We start from the raw sequence: 17,917 nt of genomic DNA on the forward strand, positions 1-17,917 counted from the left end.
CCGAGTCTCCCATGCTTTAAGGCTTATTCCATCTAACAGCTGGAAGTGTGTCAGTTTAAATGCCTCCTTGGAGGCATCAAATGCCTCTGAGGGCTTGCTTTGCCATCTAGTGGTGGCAGTGATAACCAGCAAGGTCCTACTCTCCAGAACTAGGGATGATGGAGCCTTCCAGAGGGTCACCCATGAGCCAACCAATCACCTGTGTGTTTTCACTCAGGATTCACTTCAAAGAAGAGACCTTAGAAACTTATAGTCCACTCAACAGATAAAAAGAACTGTCAGAGGGACTGTGATAAAAAGGCTTTAAAATAATGCCCAGAGTGGGTGAAACTAGGTATTTATGAAAAAAAGAAAAATTTATACTGTTCAAATTCTTAGTTGTTTCTAGCAATACTAGTCTATGCTATCACAAGATTTTTTATCACAATAGCCTGTTTTAAATTCTAAAATTGAATGTTTATGTGATTTCTTTAAATTTAAAAAAATTTACATTTAGGACCCATGAATTAAACTTATTTTTATACTTCATAACACTTCCCACTACTTTCTTTCCAAACATCTGGGGCAGACAAAATAGAAATTAGATTTTCACCTTCATAAATATATTAGCTGTCTATTTCTTTTGTGTATGGGAGTTATCCATGTGTGTTCCATGTACATGTTTGCAAGTACATGTGGAGGCCCAAGGTTGACCTTGGGTGTTGTTCCTCAGAAGCTGGCCACTTGTTTTTTGAGAAAGGGTCTCTCATTAGGAGCAGGACTTGCTGATCAGGTGAGGCTGACTAGCCAGCAAGCTCCAGGGATCCCCTTCCTCACCTCCCCCAGCACTGGGATTACAAATGTATTCAACCATGCCCAGCCTTTTTAATATAGGTGCTGGGGATCCACCTCAGATCCTCATGCGTGCAGAGCAAGTACTTCAATGACTGAGCTATCTTCCAAGTCCCCTAGCTGCCTATTTCTGCTCTAATATACTACACAGACATTATGGAGTTGAAATCATACAAAATTATTATCTTACATATCTGGAGGTCAGAAGACTGCATGCCTGGGGGAATTATAAGAGAGCTTCTTCTTGCTTACCCTTCACATCTTGTAGAGGCTGCTCAGAGTTCTTGGGGTTGCAACCCTGCCTCACTGCAACCTTTGCTTCTATCTTCACAGCTGTCTCAACGTTTGCCCATGTGCTTCCTTTTTATAAGGACTTGTTATTGCACTGGACTCACTTGGCATGATAATCCCCTCATATCAAAATTTTAGCTTAATCACATTCACCCCATTCCTCTTATTACATGAAGAATATAGCCTCAGGCCCTTAGGATGAAGATGTGGGTCACTCCATAGGCCAGCACTTGTATACCACAGGAGATATATGACAGTGAGAGATGCAGAAAATACTACCCATTGCTTCTGGTTTTGTTTTTGCTTTGGTATTAGAGACAGTGTCATACAGTGTTGCCCAGGCTGGTTGGAAAGTTCTGAGTTTAAGTGATGCTTCTCCAGCTTCCTGAGAAGCTGAGACTATAGTGTGTACTACAGCATTCAGCTTTCCTGTTTTCTTTTACCCCTATGCAGTCTAGGCTGGTGATTTCTTACTTTAGCTTCCCAAGGACTGGGATTACAGTTATGCAGCACCAGACCCAGATTCTTAAATTTTGGCTTCTGATGTTGGGTAACAATGATGATAATTGCTACGGTTTGCTGAGTGCTCATTGTGCGAGTGCGTGCGTGCATGTACACACACACGCACATGCACACACACACACACACACACACACTGGTCTCTGTCAAAAATACTATATAACACTATCTTTTTTAACACATGTGGAAAGTGTTTGGAGAGATTAGGTATCCTTAAGAAAATTCCTGTGCTGGAGGCTGGAGAGATGACTCAGCTGTTAGGAGCACTGGCTGTTTTTGTAGAGGACAATTCCTTGTAAAGGAAAATTCTTGTGTTCAATTCCTAGTACCCACAGGGCAGCTAACAACTGTCTGTAACTCCAGTTCCTGGGGATCCAACGCCCTCTTCTGACCTCCGCATGCATTCAGGCAAAATGCTTATACACATAAAAATAAAAATAAATAAATAATTAAAAAAGAAAATTCCCCTGATATTAAGTAGCAGATATAAGTTGACTTGATTTTAACATCCAGTCTGTATAGCAATGGAATCACCCCAATTCTTACTGCCTGTCTTTGTTATGAAATGGACACTGTTATTTTTGTATCACTGACACCATATGCTTCATGTAAATGTTGCTCCACATGGTGCTCCAGTCAGTGATTAACATCAGTAAGTGACTCTAGTGGGCCAGGAATTGAACTCCATACAGTGGCTGATCTCTGCATCTCCCCAAGTTTGAAGTGATCATGCAGGTTTGTACAGCCCATTTCTCTAATGCTTGCATTGTAGTTTATTGTCATTAGTAATGCTCCTTTGGCCCAAGTGTCCCTTCTGTTTGTAGTTACTTAGAGTGTCTGGGCCAAGCCACAATGTCTCCCTGTCCTTGTGGCACAGGTGGAAGATGCAAGTAGAGGAGGAGATGAAGGTAGGTCTTTACATTTAGATATATGTGTGGAAGTAGGCAGTGGTGTTGAGAGGGACAGGTACCGTGGATGGCTTGGAAAAGAACAGCCATGTTTTTAAAAGTGATTATGCAATCAATGCTGTGCCCTGAGAGAGAGAAAGAGAGAGGTTGATTATCTTAGAGTATAATTGTGTCCTGTTATAGTAAAATTCTGTGCAGTCTACATGAACCTACTCACAAAGTTCAGTTTCTCATTCACTCTAGATTCCTTCCTTAGAGTAATTATTTTGCTTAACTTAGTCTTTTTTTCAGTCTGAGGCCCTAATGCAGTTCCAAAATTCCTAATGTTGATCTAGGCTATAAATAAAATACAAGGAATGCAATTTAAGTGTTTTGTGGCTGGGTAATGTTTCATCATACTTAAGTTTAATAGTGATAAGAAAAAATATATGACTAAACACAGATATTCATAGAAATGAGTAATTAGGAAAACATTCATTTGGGAAGTCTCTAGAGTGAAGCTATCATTGAAGAAATAAAATAAAGAAGAGAATTTGCAAGTGAACTGGAAACTATCAAGAAATGAAAGTATTTGCAAAATGGATTCTATAGGAACTACATGTTTTTGGAGATAGTGATATAGCTCAGTTGATGGAGTGCTTAGTACACACAGAGCCCTAGGTTTAATACATCTGGTATGGTAGTGTACACATCTGTGATTCCAGAACTCAGGAGATGGAGGGAGGACGATCAGGAATTCAAAGTCATCCTCCCTTCTTTCTCTTCAGCTTCATCAGAATTGGAGTCTAGACTGGGCTCCATAGAACCTGTTAGAAAGAAAGAAAAAGAGAGAGAGAGAGAGAAAGAAGAAAGAGGGAGGGAGAGAGGAAAAGAAAGAAGAAAAAAAAGAAAGAAAAGAAAGAAAGACGGAAAGGAAGGAAGGACTTTTTTTTTTGTCTTTTGAGACAGGGTCTCTCTGTAGCCCCAGCTGGCCTCGAACTCACTAAGATCTGCCTGCCTCTGCCTCCCAAGTGCTGGGATTAAAAGTGTGTGCCACCACGCCTGGCCGGAAGGACATTTTTTTAACATTGGCTCATAGCTAATTTAAATTTTCATTTATTTATTTAATTTTATGTGTGTGAATCTTTTGCCTACATGAATGTAAGTGCACAGTGGACTTGTCTCATGCAGTGCCTACTGAGTTCAGAAGAGGGTGTTGGATCTCCTGGAACTGGAGTTACAGACAATTGTTAGCCACCATGTGGATGCTGAAAACCAAACCTGCATCCTTCATAAGAGCAGCCAGTGCTCGTAAGCACCGAGCCATCTCTCCAGGCCCTCATAGCTAATTTTTAAAAGCTCTATTTGTGTGTGAGCCTGCATGTATATGTGCACTTGTGTGTGCAGTAGCTCACATAGATCAGAAGGAGGTGCCAGATCCCTTGGAGCTGGAGTTGGGAGTTGCAGGCTGCCAGAAGTGGGCTGGGATCTGAACTCTTGTCCTCTGATAGATCAGTACGCACCCTTAACTGGTGCGCCATCTCTCTAGTCTGTTCATAACTAATTTTAAAGTACTATTAATACTTTTAAAAGAACACATGAAGGTCAGGCGTGGTGGCACACATCTTTAATCCCAGCACTTGGGAGGCAGAGGCAGGCGGATCTCTGTGAGTTCAAGGCCAGCCTGGTCTACATAGTGAGTTCCAGGACAGCTGGAGCTACAGGGAGACCCTGTGTCCAAAAGCCCCCCCCCCAAAAAATACATGTATTGACTGCTTACAGTGCTCTGAGCTGAGTGGTAAATCTTCACATATATCACCTCATTTAGTTCTATAATAGCATTATGAGATAGAGCTTAAATCTTGTCCTTACTGTGCACATAAGGAAGCTAAACCTAGACTTGGTGAACTGCCAAGTTCGTATGCCTAATAAGAGGAAAGATGGGAACAGAGCCAAACTCTTCTTATTCCTGACCTGCACTCATGCCCATTATGCTGGTATAGACTCACAAATATTCTAAACCCTACCAACAACTTCCATTTCTAAGAAAACAATAACAAAGGGTAGCAGTAATAATAAGTCCTCTCATAATGATGTATGGTCATTTCTATTAGTAGACTAGGTGGGAATGTGGAATTACATCCCTTCTATCTATAGCCATTAGAGTGCTCCGTAATTCCCTTCTGCTGCACCTGTCTCCAGAATCCAACCTATGATCATTTGCAGTAGAGAGCAATAACTGCAACCTCACTTTCATTATCCAAACTCGGAATCTGAAGCCTCAATTCAAGCCACCCGGAAAATGACAGTATTAAATCACCATATACTAGAAGATGGAAAAGGAGGGTGCAGGCACAGACACAGGACAGAACTGCCTTACCAACAGGCCTATGTGTCCTACCTAGGTCAATGAATTAGGCTTTTGATGATGAGCGTATGTAGTTGTATCCGCCAAACTGTGGATTGCTTCATCAATCAGAGATATCATTTCCGTAGACAGTTTACCTAAGGCAAACTTAGAGTTTCCAAAAGAAAATGTCCTTAGACATTTGTCCAATTTTAAATTACAGACCAAATTAGACAGGCTAACTAAAGCCATGGCCTCTTATTACTTTGATTTGAAGGTCATATTACAAGGCACTGCCCTTGACCATGGCCAAGGATAGTTATGAGCATGGCATTTATTCCTGTGGTGCACTGCAGAGATGCTCCCAGCAGAGCTGGCAAGACGATGCCATCTCATGATCCATGGTGTTGGCTATAGTCAGCATTACACACAAGCCTACTGAATTGGATGTTTCAGACATATAATACTACTTACATTATATAAGTATAAATAAATTGTGTTTGTTCTTTATTAAATCTAAGCCATTTGATATTAACAGTTGCCAACACAGTAATCCAGTAGCATCAGAATTAGGTTTATTTTGTATACAAAGATAAAGCAGATGCTATCTGAAACTTAGTTAAGCAATCATCCCTGGGAAGATAGGCTTTCACAGCAGAGGCTTGGCTGCTTTAGTGGCTTGCAAACTGAGTCTGGGAAGCATCTAGAAATCTGATTAAAACACAGATATCTGAGAACCCCCCACCCCCTTTTGAGGAGAGCTTCTAACAGTAGGTGTGAGGTCTGCTCTGGCTCTGGAAATTAGCAATGTATTCCTGAAACAAAAGAAGCACTGATATTTTACCTGGGGAGCTTTGACATATTCATACCAGGAAGGACTTTAAGGGCAAGTACATTGCTGAACAGTTTAAGGTCATGGTTCAAGGAGAGATGGCAGACACATTTTGGGGCCCATAAAGCTTAAGGACTTGAGCAGATGTTTGTCACTTATCTAACTTAATATTTACATTCTTTCTCGCTAATCCTTAGCTAGTTAAAAAGTTGTAAGACTAAATTAATAGCACTGGAAGAGAAGAAAACCCAAATGGGAAACAATTCCATGGGATGGTGATTTAGACATTTTTTTTTTTTGGTCCAGGAACGATTGTTACAAAGTTATTACTACATAGATAATCAGTACAAGGCAAAAATAAAAATTTAAATGGTAAAATAAACAGCAAATTACAGATAATATAGTACAGTATCTTACTAATACATTTATAGGTGGTTGTGTTAGTTACTTTTCTGTTGCTGTGATAACACACCATAACCAAGGCAATGTATAGAAGGAAGAATTTATTTGGATTATGGTTCCAAAATGGCAAGAATCCATCATGGCAGGGGAGGCATTGGTGGCAGAGGTGGCTGGAACAGAGAGCCAAGCAATCACATCTTCAGGCAGGCACAGGAAGCAGAGAGTGACTGAAAATCTGGCAAGGCTAGAGAACTCTCAAAGCCTTCCCCCAGTGCCATCCTTCCTCCAGTAAGGCCACACCTCCTAAAAGCTCTCAAAATAGTGCCACCAACAAAATGTCCAAATACTCAGGGTTACGGAGAACATTCTCATTTCAACCATCATATTCCATTCCCTGGCCCCCACAGGCTCATGACCATATAAAATGCAAAATGCATTTAGTCCACCTTCAAATGACCCCATAGTCTTTCCCAGTCTCAACAATATTCGACAGTCCAGAGTCTAAAGTGTCTTGTGAGACTCAAGGCAATCTTTTAATTGCAACCCCTGAAAAACCAAAAGGCAAATTACATACTTCCAACATACAATGGAACCAAATGCACATTCTCATTCCAAAAGGGAAGAATGGAGATATACTGAGGAAATCCTGGACCAAAACAAGACTGAAAACCAGCAGGGAAAACACCAAATCCACTCATTCAAGTCCAACTTCTGGGACTTTTCTTCCAAAGAGCTTAGATGGCTCAATCCCTCCAGCTTTGCTGTGTACAACATCTCTCTCTTGGGCTGGTACCACTCCCTGGCAGCTCTCCTTGACAGAAGTCTCATGGCTCCAGCATCTCCAGTGTCTTGAGGTCTCCACTGCCAACCAGACTTAACCTTCACAGCTTCTCAAAATGGTCTTCCAGGGTCTCTTGGCCTGTCAGGAACTATATGCAGGGACACCCTTGCTGTATGTTGCCTCAGCAACTCTTTGAAACCATGGAGGAGAAGTGATGACTCCTTCACTCTTGCATCTGTCGTGCTTCTAAAGTCAGCATGTGAACAACACTAGCAAGTTTGGCTGCCAGCTTGAGATGGACCCTGGCCTGCTTCATCCAAATTAGCAGCTTTTCTATGCTGTAGTTTTCTAGGATCAGAAAACTCCTCCAGCATTTTCCTTTTACAAATTGGAAACTTAGCTGGGTGTGGTCTTGCTCTCAAGGTACTCTTTCCATTGTTTAGCTGCAAATCTGTAGGCTGATCCTTAATGACTCTAATCTCCTTATCAAAGAGAGCCTCTCCTTCAGGGCATTCCTAGGCTCCAACATTAATCTTCCTACTGTTCTTTTTCAATCCGAGCTATACATTCTGCATTTCTTTCTGCCCCACTTGCTCTTTTTCTTTGTAGATCTCCATAATGTTTGCCATTAATAACCATGGTATCAATTCAACATTAGGCTGTCTTGAAATCTCCTCCACCAGAGAAATTAGTCCATTACTAAGGCAAGATTTTAGGTTGTGTGCAGATGGCAGCCAGATGCTTTGCCGAAACATCCCAGTTGCTGTTTAAGTCCTTATTTCCCTCTGGAACTACTTTGCTCTCAGCATTACTTACTTTTAGGCTCCTACTAGAATGACCTGTTAATCTCTGCTTATAGCATTTAACCACTTTTCTAGTCCAAACTTCCAATGTTTTCCACATTCTTCCAAAAACTCCACATGGTCAGGTTCATCACAGCAATACCCCACTCCTGGTATCAACTAACACAGAAGTATTAGTTACTTTTCTGTTGCTGTGATAAGATACCACAACCAAGGCAACTTATAAAAAGAGTTTATTTGGCTTACAGTTCCAAAGGTGTAAGAGTTCATCATGGCAAGGGAGGCATGGTGGCAGAGGGGGCCAGAGAAGAAAGCTGAGTAATCACATCTTCCAGCAGGTACAGGAAGTAGAGAGTGACTGGAAATCTGGAAAAGCTTAAGAATGTTCAAAACTCACCCCCAGTGATATGCTTCCTCCAGCATGGCCACACCTCCTAAAGCCTCTAAAAAAAAGCACCACCAACTGGGGACAAAATGTCCAAATACTTGGAACCTACAGGGGACATTCTCATTCAGTCCAACACAGTAGTATAGTATAAATTTGTGTTTTATGAAAAAGGGTGTTCAGTTTGTTGGTGAATTCTGTATTTGTAAATGGCATGTCTTTCCTCTGTCTGCATTATGGCTTTTAGCTTTCATGCCAGTGCATGTATCCTATGGTGGACCTTGGATGTGGGCAACTGCTAACATTCCTTATCTTTCTCATCTTTTCTTTCTTTCTTTCTTTCTTTCTTTCTTTCTTTCTTTCTTTCTTTCTTTCTCTCTCTCTCTCTTCCCCTCCCTCCCTCCTTCCTTCCTTCCTTCCTTCCCCATTTCCTCTCTCCTCTCCCTTCTTCCCTTCTTCCATCTCTCCTTCCTTTCTTCTTTCCTTCTTTCTTTGCAATGCTGTGAGTCAAACCTAGAGCTTTGCACATACTAGGTACATGCTCTACACTGAGCTACAGCCCCAGTGCCTGTGTCCACTTCTTCTTCCACATGAAAAAAGTTAATCAGAATGCATTGAGAGTGAAGGTATTATAAAAATAATCTAACCTTGATTGCCCTCTGCTTTGTTCAATGTAAAAATTCTTTGCTAAGCCTTGCTATGTTAACTTAGTTACAAATGACCTGGATGACAGCTTACAAATAATAGGGAGCAGTTCAAAGCTGCTGGTCTAAGTCCCAAGCAGTACCTGGTGAACATCAGTTCTACATATATTTAGCTATCAGTGAGTCTGTATAAAAGGAAAAGAGGGCAAGAATATGCAAACATTAGAGAGGTATTATATACTTTATCAAGTACTGGCAGCTTTAAGTACACTTAGTAACATAAAAAGCACTACTCTTAGATAGATGATGAGACCTGTGATGGAAAGGAACCAGACTCATCATGATCATATTCTCCAAATAATAAATCAAGAAACATGGTTTGTGCACCACAAATGCTTTAACTAATTTTCACGTAAAATGTCACTACAAGGCACTTATATTGCCTGACTTAGATAGTGGTTCCAAGTACAACTTTGTTTTAGATGCATAGTACATTTTTCTTACTTCAGCATAAAGTGGCCTATGCTGTATACTTTCTTTTTCTGACAAAGAAGTCTGAAAATCAAAAGAAGAAAACTCACAGCAGCTATGGTTACTTATACAAGAGCTGCAAAAGATCAAGCCAGAAAGGTCAGTCAACATCCCATCAGGCAGAACGAATTGGACTCAATGGATTACAAAAATTAAAAATAACAAAGAGGACATGAAGGTGGGAGGGGATGTCAGGGAATTGGAAGGAGGAGGTGGGGTGGGTATGATCAAGATACGTTGGGTATGTGTACGGAATTGTCAAAGAATAAATGAAAAACATTCATTTTTTGTTAGTTTTGTTTTGGCAATAGGGTCTCCTGCTAGTCCCAGCTGGCCTGGAACTGGCTACGTACACTTTGATCTTCCTGCCTTTGTCCCCTGAGTGCTGGGATTAAAAGCCTGTGCCACCATCCCCAGCACAATAAAAGATATTATTTTGAAAAAAAATCCAAGAAATGGTTAGGCATGGTGGCTCAGGCCTAAAGTTACAGGTACTTAGGAGGTTAAGCCAAGAGGAACACAGTTGAAGAGCTGCCTAAGCTATGGAGACATTCAAGCAAGGCCAACCTGAGCAACTTAGTGAAACTCTGTCTCAAAATAAGGAGTAAAAGGAGGGTCAAAGAGATGGTTCAGCAGTTAAGAGCACTGGGTGCTCTTGCAGAGGACCCTCCTTTGGTTCCCAGCACCCACATGTTGGCTAACAACCATTCACAGCTCCAGTTGCAGGGGATCTGACACCCTCTTCTTGTTTCCAGAAGAACTGTATGTACTTGTTGCATTTACATACAGTTAGACAAAACACATAAAAAATATTTTTTTAAGTTTAAAAAAGTAAAAAGAATAAAAGCAGTAGGGTATTTGCCTAGCATTCATGAAGTCCTTGATTGAATCTCCAGTTCTCTCTCCATATATAATCAGAGCAGGTGTCTAGCAGATGAACTCAATTGCTCTAAATGCTGCTGTTTCAGAACATCATCTGATGCACACATTCCCATCAGCTCCTTTGTCAAATCCTGGCTCAGGGAAGGTCACTGTATTCCAATGAATGTTTTTGAACTCTGTGATAGTCATTTACGTTCTAGACTTGAGGAATTTATGATCCTGCTTTTAAAGAGCCAAGCTCAGACAAAGACTGCAGGACATCTGCTTCAGTCTCTCCTTTTAAGCTATGGGGAAAGGAGCCCAGGGAGAGGTAGGCAGGGAGTGTGAAGCTCAGTCAACAGGAGCCCACTCTCATCTGGCATGCACCAGGCTGTCTGCAGAGACCAGGTGGAGGCTGTGGGAGAAGTGAAGAGGAAACGAAACAGTTACAACTGTGGGGAGAAAAGTGGGTTTAAAAAACCAACTTACTGATTTTTGGAAGTCTTTCTGGGTCCTGTAAGCAGAGTGTTAATCTAATCTCAAGAAAATCTAAGGTAGGTGAGAACAAGGATCCTGTTTGTGGCAGAACTACCTTGAGGACCCAGATAATCCTTCAGGTACACTGAAGCATAATAAAGAAGATAAGTAACATTCAAAATCGAAAAGACCATAAACTCCTTCTTTTTTCTTTTTTTAAGGGCAAAATAGATGAACAGGATGGAAAATATGTTATTCTGGTTGATACTTTCCACCCCTGGATGGACCCTTTCCAGTGGGTCTGAAACGCAAGCGGATTATACGTGGCACTTGAACAGAATACCCCAGGTCGTGAATGAGAGAACTGTCCACCTGGCGAGCCCCGCGTTTCAGGCAGATGTGGAGATGCCGGTGGCTCCAGCGTGCGGCATCGAATGTCAGGAAGGGCTCCCAGGGCCCAGCCTTTCCCAGCTGGAAGACTCCCTTTCCTATGAGACAGTCTTTGAGAATGGTACCCGAACCTTAACCAGCGTGAAAGTTCAAGGTCTGGTCCTGGAGCTCACTCAAAATAGCAGCACCAAATCGGCACGCATTAGGAGAAGAAGGCAGGTGTATGGCACCGACAGCAGGTTCAGCATCTTGGACAAAAGGTTCTTGACCAATTTCCCTTTCAATACAGCGGTGAAACTGTCCACCGGCTGCAGCGGCGCCCTGGTTTCCCCCAACCACGTGCTCACAGCTGCTCACTGCATCCATGACGGGAAGGACTACGTCAAAGGGAGTAAAAAGCTGAGGGTAGGAATGCTGAAGATGAGGAATAAAGGAGACCGCAAAAAACGCAGAGGTCCTAAGAGGGGCCGGAGGGAAGCCGAGGGTGGTGGCCAAAGCGATGGTGGTGAGGGGCATCTGCAGGAAAGCGCCAACCGGAGACACAAGAAAGAATCAGGGCGGAGTCCGAGGGTTGCCCAGGGGAGCCCCTCCTTCCAGTGGACTCGAGTCAAGAGCACCCACATTCCCAAAGGCTGGGCGAGGGGAGAGAATGGGGACCCAGCCTTAGACTACGACTATGCGCTCCTGGTGCTGAAGCGCCCTCACAAGCTGCAGCACATGGAGCTGGGTGTCAGCCCCACCATCACCAAGCTGCCCGGAGGCATCATCCACTTCTCCGGATTCGACCATGACAGGGGCGATCAGTTGGTCTATCGGTTTTGCAGTGTTTCTGAGGAGTCCAGTGATCTCCTGTATCAGTACTGTGATGCTGAGGCAGGCTCCACAGGCTCTGGGATCTACCTGCGCCTGAAAGAGCCAGACAAAAAGAACTGGAAGCGCAAGATCGTGGCCGTCTACTCTGGCCACCAGTGGGTGGATGTGCATGGGGTTCGGAAGGACTACAATGTAGCCGTGCGCATCACTCCACTCAAGTACGCCCAGATTTGCCTCTGGATCCACGGAAATGCTGCCAATTGCGCTTATGGTTGAGGGAAAACTGATGCAAGTTCCTGTACATCCTTAACAGAAGAGAAAGCCAGCCTTGTTTGTGAGACCACCTCACAAGACCATGCCTGAACGTAAACCTAAAAATAATATACTTTTTTTTACAAATATACTTTATCAAAATTAGTTTACTTTCATACAATTATAAATTCATAGTTTAGGTGCAGATATTGAAACCAGATGGGCACCACAATGCCAAGTATGTGCTCTACCTGGTGCTGTTCCGTTTGGGGGAAAATGTTTGTTTACTTAGGCATCTTTGAAAGTAAATACTCTTTAAAGCTCCAAACCGATCCTGTAGCATGTAACTTCTCTATGAGTTGTTCTTAGGGTCCTACTCTAGTCCAGTAGGGTGTAGTTATGCGAAGAACATGACAGGTGTAGTTATGCAAAGAACGTTACAGGAATATACAAAGGTTCACAGTAACACAGTTAGAATCAGGTAGAGGACATTTATTTAGCTCACATTGCTCTTGATGGATCTACTCCATTCCTGCCCTCAGTGTTTATATGTGTTTTCTCTTGGGTTTGAGAAATTCAGTTCTTTTTTTTTTTAAGAATTATAAATCAAAAACGAATAAAAATTTCAAATCAAAAGAGTGAGCTTTATAAACAATTTAAAACTATTAAATACTGCTTTAGAAACAGCAACAACAGTATCTGTTTTAAAATTCAAGAAGTGCTTCGTTCTGTGAAATAAATTTATAGGTTTTCAGTTTAGAAATAGGGAAGCTGAGACAGTTTAATATCTCAAGTTTCCATTTGGCAGAGGGAAGACATTTTGTGAGCTACAGCGCTGTGTTGAAAGCCACATCCCTTTATGCCCCACATTGGACTGTGTATGAGGTGCTATAGTTTTAACACAACATAAGGAATTCTCTATGTGTTTTCAAAGGAGAATGTCCCCCTCAGCCTTTTAAAAAAGGTTCTGGTTGTTCTCATCAGACACCAAGGAGGCACCTACACTCTGCTTCCCCTGTTGCTTTACATAAGCAGCTAGTGACCACCCTAGAGCAAAATGCAGAGCAGGCACTTAGTGCATATCTCATGAACAAAAAGTATGCTGTGAATGGTTATAAACAGGGGTTTGTTCAGGGCATTGTATCTAAAGAGTTTTAATGATAGTCAAGTACACTCTAAAATTCAGTAATCATAGGCCTGGACTATTCTTCCTGGCAATTTCTAGAACTACATATTTTTCTCTCATGACACAATTCACTTCTAGAGTAAAACATTTGTTTTTACAAATGTCCTAAAATAATGATGATTATAGTATTGATTACTATGCAAAGGAATATCTTTTATAGGTTTTCATTAAGTGATTTTGTAAATGGTGCTCAAAATAGCTAGCATTCTTTTATAATGTGAGTTGTTAAAAATAATTCAATAAAATTAAAAAATAAATCTGTTGTGACTTACTGTGTTTGTAGATAGGCCTCTGTTAAAGAGCTTTGGCAAATGTTACATTAACTATGATTGAACTAAAGAGTAATTGTCTTTAATGCTCAGCTCACAGAGCAGCTTTTTGATACTGCTTCTAGTGGACTAGGACCTCAGACTGAAAAATGGATGTTTGCTTTTAGTTGATTTGGTTCATGTTGTATGATGTGTATACAGTCATGGTGGGGGTTACTTTTCTTGCTGTGATAAAATACCTGACAAAAGCAACTTCAGGGAGGAAAGGTTTGTTTTGACCACAATATGAGGGCACAATCTTCACGCCAGCAGGAGCTTCAGGCAGGTGGTCATCACATTTCATCCCTAGTCAGGAAGCAGAGAGGGATGAATGCTACTGCTCAGTTCACTTTCTCCTTTTTAAAAAATTTCATTTATAATTTTTATTGTAGGTGTATGCATGTATTGTTTGCATGTAGGTAGGTTCACCCGTGTTGTGCAGTGCCTGTGGAGGTCAGAAGAGGGTGAGGGTGTCAGATCCCTTAGAATTGGAGTTAATGGATGATTGTTAGCCCTCATTTGGGTGCTGGGAATTGAACCCATGTCCTCTATAAGACCAGCCAGTGCTCTTAACTGCTGAGCATCTCTCCAGCCTACGCTTTCTCCTTTTTATTCAGTCCAGGACTACAGCCTGTGGAATGGTGCCACCCATAACTAATGTGGGTCTTCCATTGCAATTAACCTAGATTACCCATCACAGGCATGGCTACAGGATAGTCTACTCTAGTGGTCTGTTTGTACTTTCCAAAGGATTTACCTAATCGTCACAAGTAAGGATGGAAAATTTAGCTTGGATGATGGTTTCAGTCTGTGGTCACTTGGCTGTATGTTTCTGGCCCTGTGGTGAGGCAGTGCCTCCTGGTGAATAGGCATGGTGGAGGACAGCTGCTCACCTCATGGCAGTCAGGAAGCAGAGAGTGAGCCAGGAAGGGGCCAGGGAGAAGACTCAAAATTGCCACTAGCTGGGAACCAAGATTTTAACACAGGAGCCTTTGGAGCGACACCCCATATTCAAACCATAATAGTTGGTTACCAACATTTTGGGTCTCTGATTTCAATATGTCATTCATAGGTTATGGTGTCTTGATCATGTATTTCTTTGAGTTTTTCTTTTGAGAGACTATTTGACGTTAAACAGATGACTGAATGCAATAAAAAGTTTCAAGAAATTATGGACCATCGGGGAGTCTGCTATTGCAAATATCAGGGGAACAGTAGCCAAGGGTTTAGAGTACACTCTTTAGCCAGGTTTAGCAGGAACCAAATCAACTAAAAGCAAACAGACCAAAGAGCCAGATGAGGGGCCTACACATTTTAACCAACTAAAATGTTCAGTAGATTTTGTGACTAAGTCTCTATACAATATCTGATATAGGTATTTATAGGCAACAAGAAGTGTCAGCAGCAGCACAGTTCTTCCATAATTAATTAGTAGGCAGTGATTCTGCCATTTATCATCTGAGGAAAGGGTTCAGTTGAAGCAGAGAGTGTCAAGTCTATAAAACACCACAGGGACAATTTTGAACAGACCATTATATTAAGAATGCTGTTGAAGTTGAGGTAGATTCCTGATCTCTCTCCATGGCATCCCTTCAAGTGGTTGTTCAGTGACACAAAAACAATTTTCACCACTGTGCTGGATAGCTTTAGTTGTTAATTTGACACACCTGGAATGAGGGAGCCTCAATTTGGGGAAATTCCTCCATTGGACTGGCCTTTGGCCATGTCTGTGTTTGGCATTTTCTTGATTGTTGAGTGATGTGGGAGGACCCAGCCCACTGTGGGCAGTACCACTCCTGGGCAGCTTGTTCTGTGTTGCTTAAGAAAGCATGCTGAGCAAGCCAGAAAGCAGCTATTCTTCAGGTTCCAGAACTGATTTCCTGCCTTGGTCTCCCTCAGCAACAAACTATGACCCTCTAGATGGATGATAAAATAAACCCTTTCCTCCCCAGGTTGGTTTTGGTCAGAGTGTTTTGTCATAGCAACTGAAAGGAAACTAGAACAAATGCTTAAGTATTATTTAGTTCTTATAATGAATTCAGGGACTGGTTAGATGACTCAGCAGGTAAAGGCACCTGCTGTGTAAGCCTAATGACCTGAGGTTAATCCCTGGGACCCACATGGTGAAAGCAGAGAACCAACTCTCAGAAGTTGTTCTCTAATCTCCACACATGTACCATGGCACTCACCTCCCCACCTACACATACACCACACACACACCAAATATAAATACAAAATTTAATGTAGAAACATAATTATTATAGTTTGAATTACAGCTTGTTATATACTATAAAAACGTTACTGTTAAGCATTTTACTAGTAAGTAGCCTTATACTAGTAAATAAAGCATTAGTGCCAGCAATGTGGCTCAGTTTTTGACACCTGTCTACCCTCTGCAAGGCCCTGGGTTCCATCCCTCAACACTACAAAAAATAAACAGCATCCCTAAACAGAACCATAGTCATTAAGAATGTGTAATAAAGCAATTGGACCAAACACTGAACACTGGCAGGATGAGGAATTACAGATGAAAGTGACTTAAAAATAGCATTAGAATTCCCAAATGTAGACTCCCCATAACAAATATATTTTGGCTCTCAGATTTTGTAAAGTATCTACCAAGCTTGAAAACTTTTTATAAAAACTACTTTTATGAAAACTGATCAGCAAAATCATTTCCAGTTAACTAATAGAAGAACCTTTATAAACTGGATGTGTAGGCACAGACCCAAATCCCAGCATCTGAGAGACTGAGGCAGAAGGATCCTGAGTTTGAGCCTAGCTGTGGCCGCATAGCAAACCCCATCTCCAAACCACAAAATCATTACACAATGAAACCAAACCAACGAATCAAGCAATGAAAATGAAGCAAAGCAAGAACCTTTTAAAATGAACATCTCTCCAGCTTAGTAACTGCTTTTCCTTCTATGGCTAAAGCACAAGGTTCAGGTTTGGTCTAATTCTGTCCTTACCAAATGGGGGCTAATCCTGTCATCATAAAATCTTGTCCTTATCAAACAGGGTCAACATATAGGAAGATTCATGAATCTTTATTGATGTGCTAGTCAGTTAAAACACTCTCTGGTAGTTCTCTCTTTATAGTCTAGGTAAGAAATTCTTTTTTCTTTCATGTACTTGAAAACCTGCAGTTTGATCCAATTAGACAAAATGACTTATAATTCCAACCTGCGCTGATTTACTTCATCCACAGGTTAAGGAGGTATCTTAGTCTGCTCGCTGCCATAAAAAAATACCATAGGCTGGATGGATGACTCAAACAAACAACTGATATATATTTAAGTCTCAATTTCAGGGATTGGAGAATCCCAGATCAAGATTCATTCTGAGGCCTCTTCATTAGGTTATAGGTAGTTACCATACCCTTGTATGACCTTTGTATGATCTCTTGTGTGTGTGGCATGTGTGTGCATGTGTGTGTGGAGAGAGAGAGGGGAGAGAGAGAGAGAGAGAGAGAGAGAGAGAGAGAGGAGGTTCACTGGTGCCCCTTCTTGCAAGGACACTAATCCCCTTATGAGGGTGCCATCTTTATGTATGACCTAATTATCTTTCTAAAGGTCCCACTCTCCAAGTGTCATCACCTTGGGCATCCACCTATGCATCCTAGAGCAGAGCACAAACATTCAGCTATATAATGTAACAGGTATCCCTTTTAAATCTCTAAGTTGCACCTTGGGCCAGTCCAGAGGATTACAAACACACCAATTACTGGAAAAACTAGGTGAAGTGGTGTGAGCCAGTGGATTTCCTGTGAATTTCAGGCCAGTGGATTTCCTGTGAATTCTCACCATCCTCATTTCAAGTACCAAAACGGGGAGCAGAGGAGATGAGTAATATGTGCCTAGAAATATCTATCCCCTGTCCCCATTTTGGCTTAATCTCTCAGAACATTATCCTGTATTACATACCAATCCTACAAAATACCATAGGTATTGCTAGTTGTATAGTGCAGTAAACCTATATAGCTTCATATTTGCATAATGGGGATATCTACTTGTGGCTAGAATTTTAGTACTGGAATGTTTTAATGTGCCACTTAAAGGATCAGATAGCTGGTTTATTTCCTTTGGAATCTCATCTTTTTCTAATCAAAGTGCCCTTGTACAAACAGAAGCCCCAGCTGCAGTTAGCCCTCATTTCCTCCCTCTGCCAGGAAAACCCAATAATGAAAAGATAATCTCTGCTTCAAAAAGTGTCTCCAGGGTGGGTGAGATGGCTCAGTGGGCAAGGGTGCTTGCTGCCAAGAATAACAACCTGAGTTTTATCTCCAAAACTCCCACACAGTAAAAGGAAAGACTCCCACAAGTTTGCTGATTTACACACACACACACACACACACACACACACACACACACACAC

At 41.6% G+C, this 17,917-nt stretch overlaps 1 protein-coding gene and 1 pseudogene across 1 annotated transcript in view; both read left to right on the forward strand.

Annotated features, from left to right (window-relative positions):
• Prss35 (serine protease 35) overlaps positions 1–13,430 on the forward strand; it is a 16,299-nt gene extending 2,869 nt beyond the window's left edge. The window contains exon 2 of the mRNA XM_008827831.3: positions 10,813–13,430. Coding sequence (XP_008826053.1) covers positions 10,823–12,070 — 1,248 coding nt within the window. The 5' untranslated portion in view covers positions 10,813–10,822 and the 3' untranslated portion in view covers positions 12,071–13,430. The remainder of the gene's footprint in view (positions 1–10,812) is intronic.
• The window catches only part of LOC103729755, a 9,250-nt pseudogene continuing 3,482 nt past the window's right edge, over positions 12,150–17,917 (forward strand).

This window comes from Nannospalax galili, unplaced genomic scaffold, assembly GCF_000622305.1.
Source record: "Nannospalax galili isolate Female #2095 unplaced genomic scaffold, S.galili_v1.0 scaffold2893, whole genome shotgun sequence".
Lineage (NCBI taxonomy): Eukaryota > Metazoa > Chordata > Mammalia > Rodentia > Spalacidae > Nannospalax > Nannospalax galili.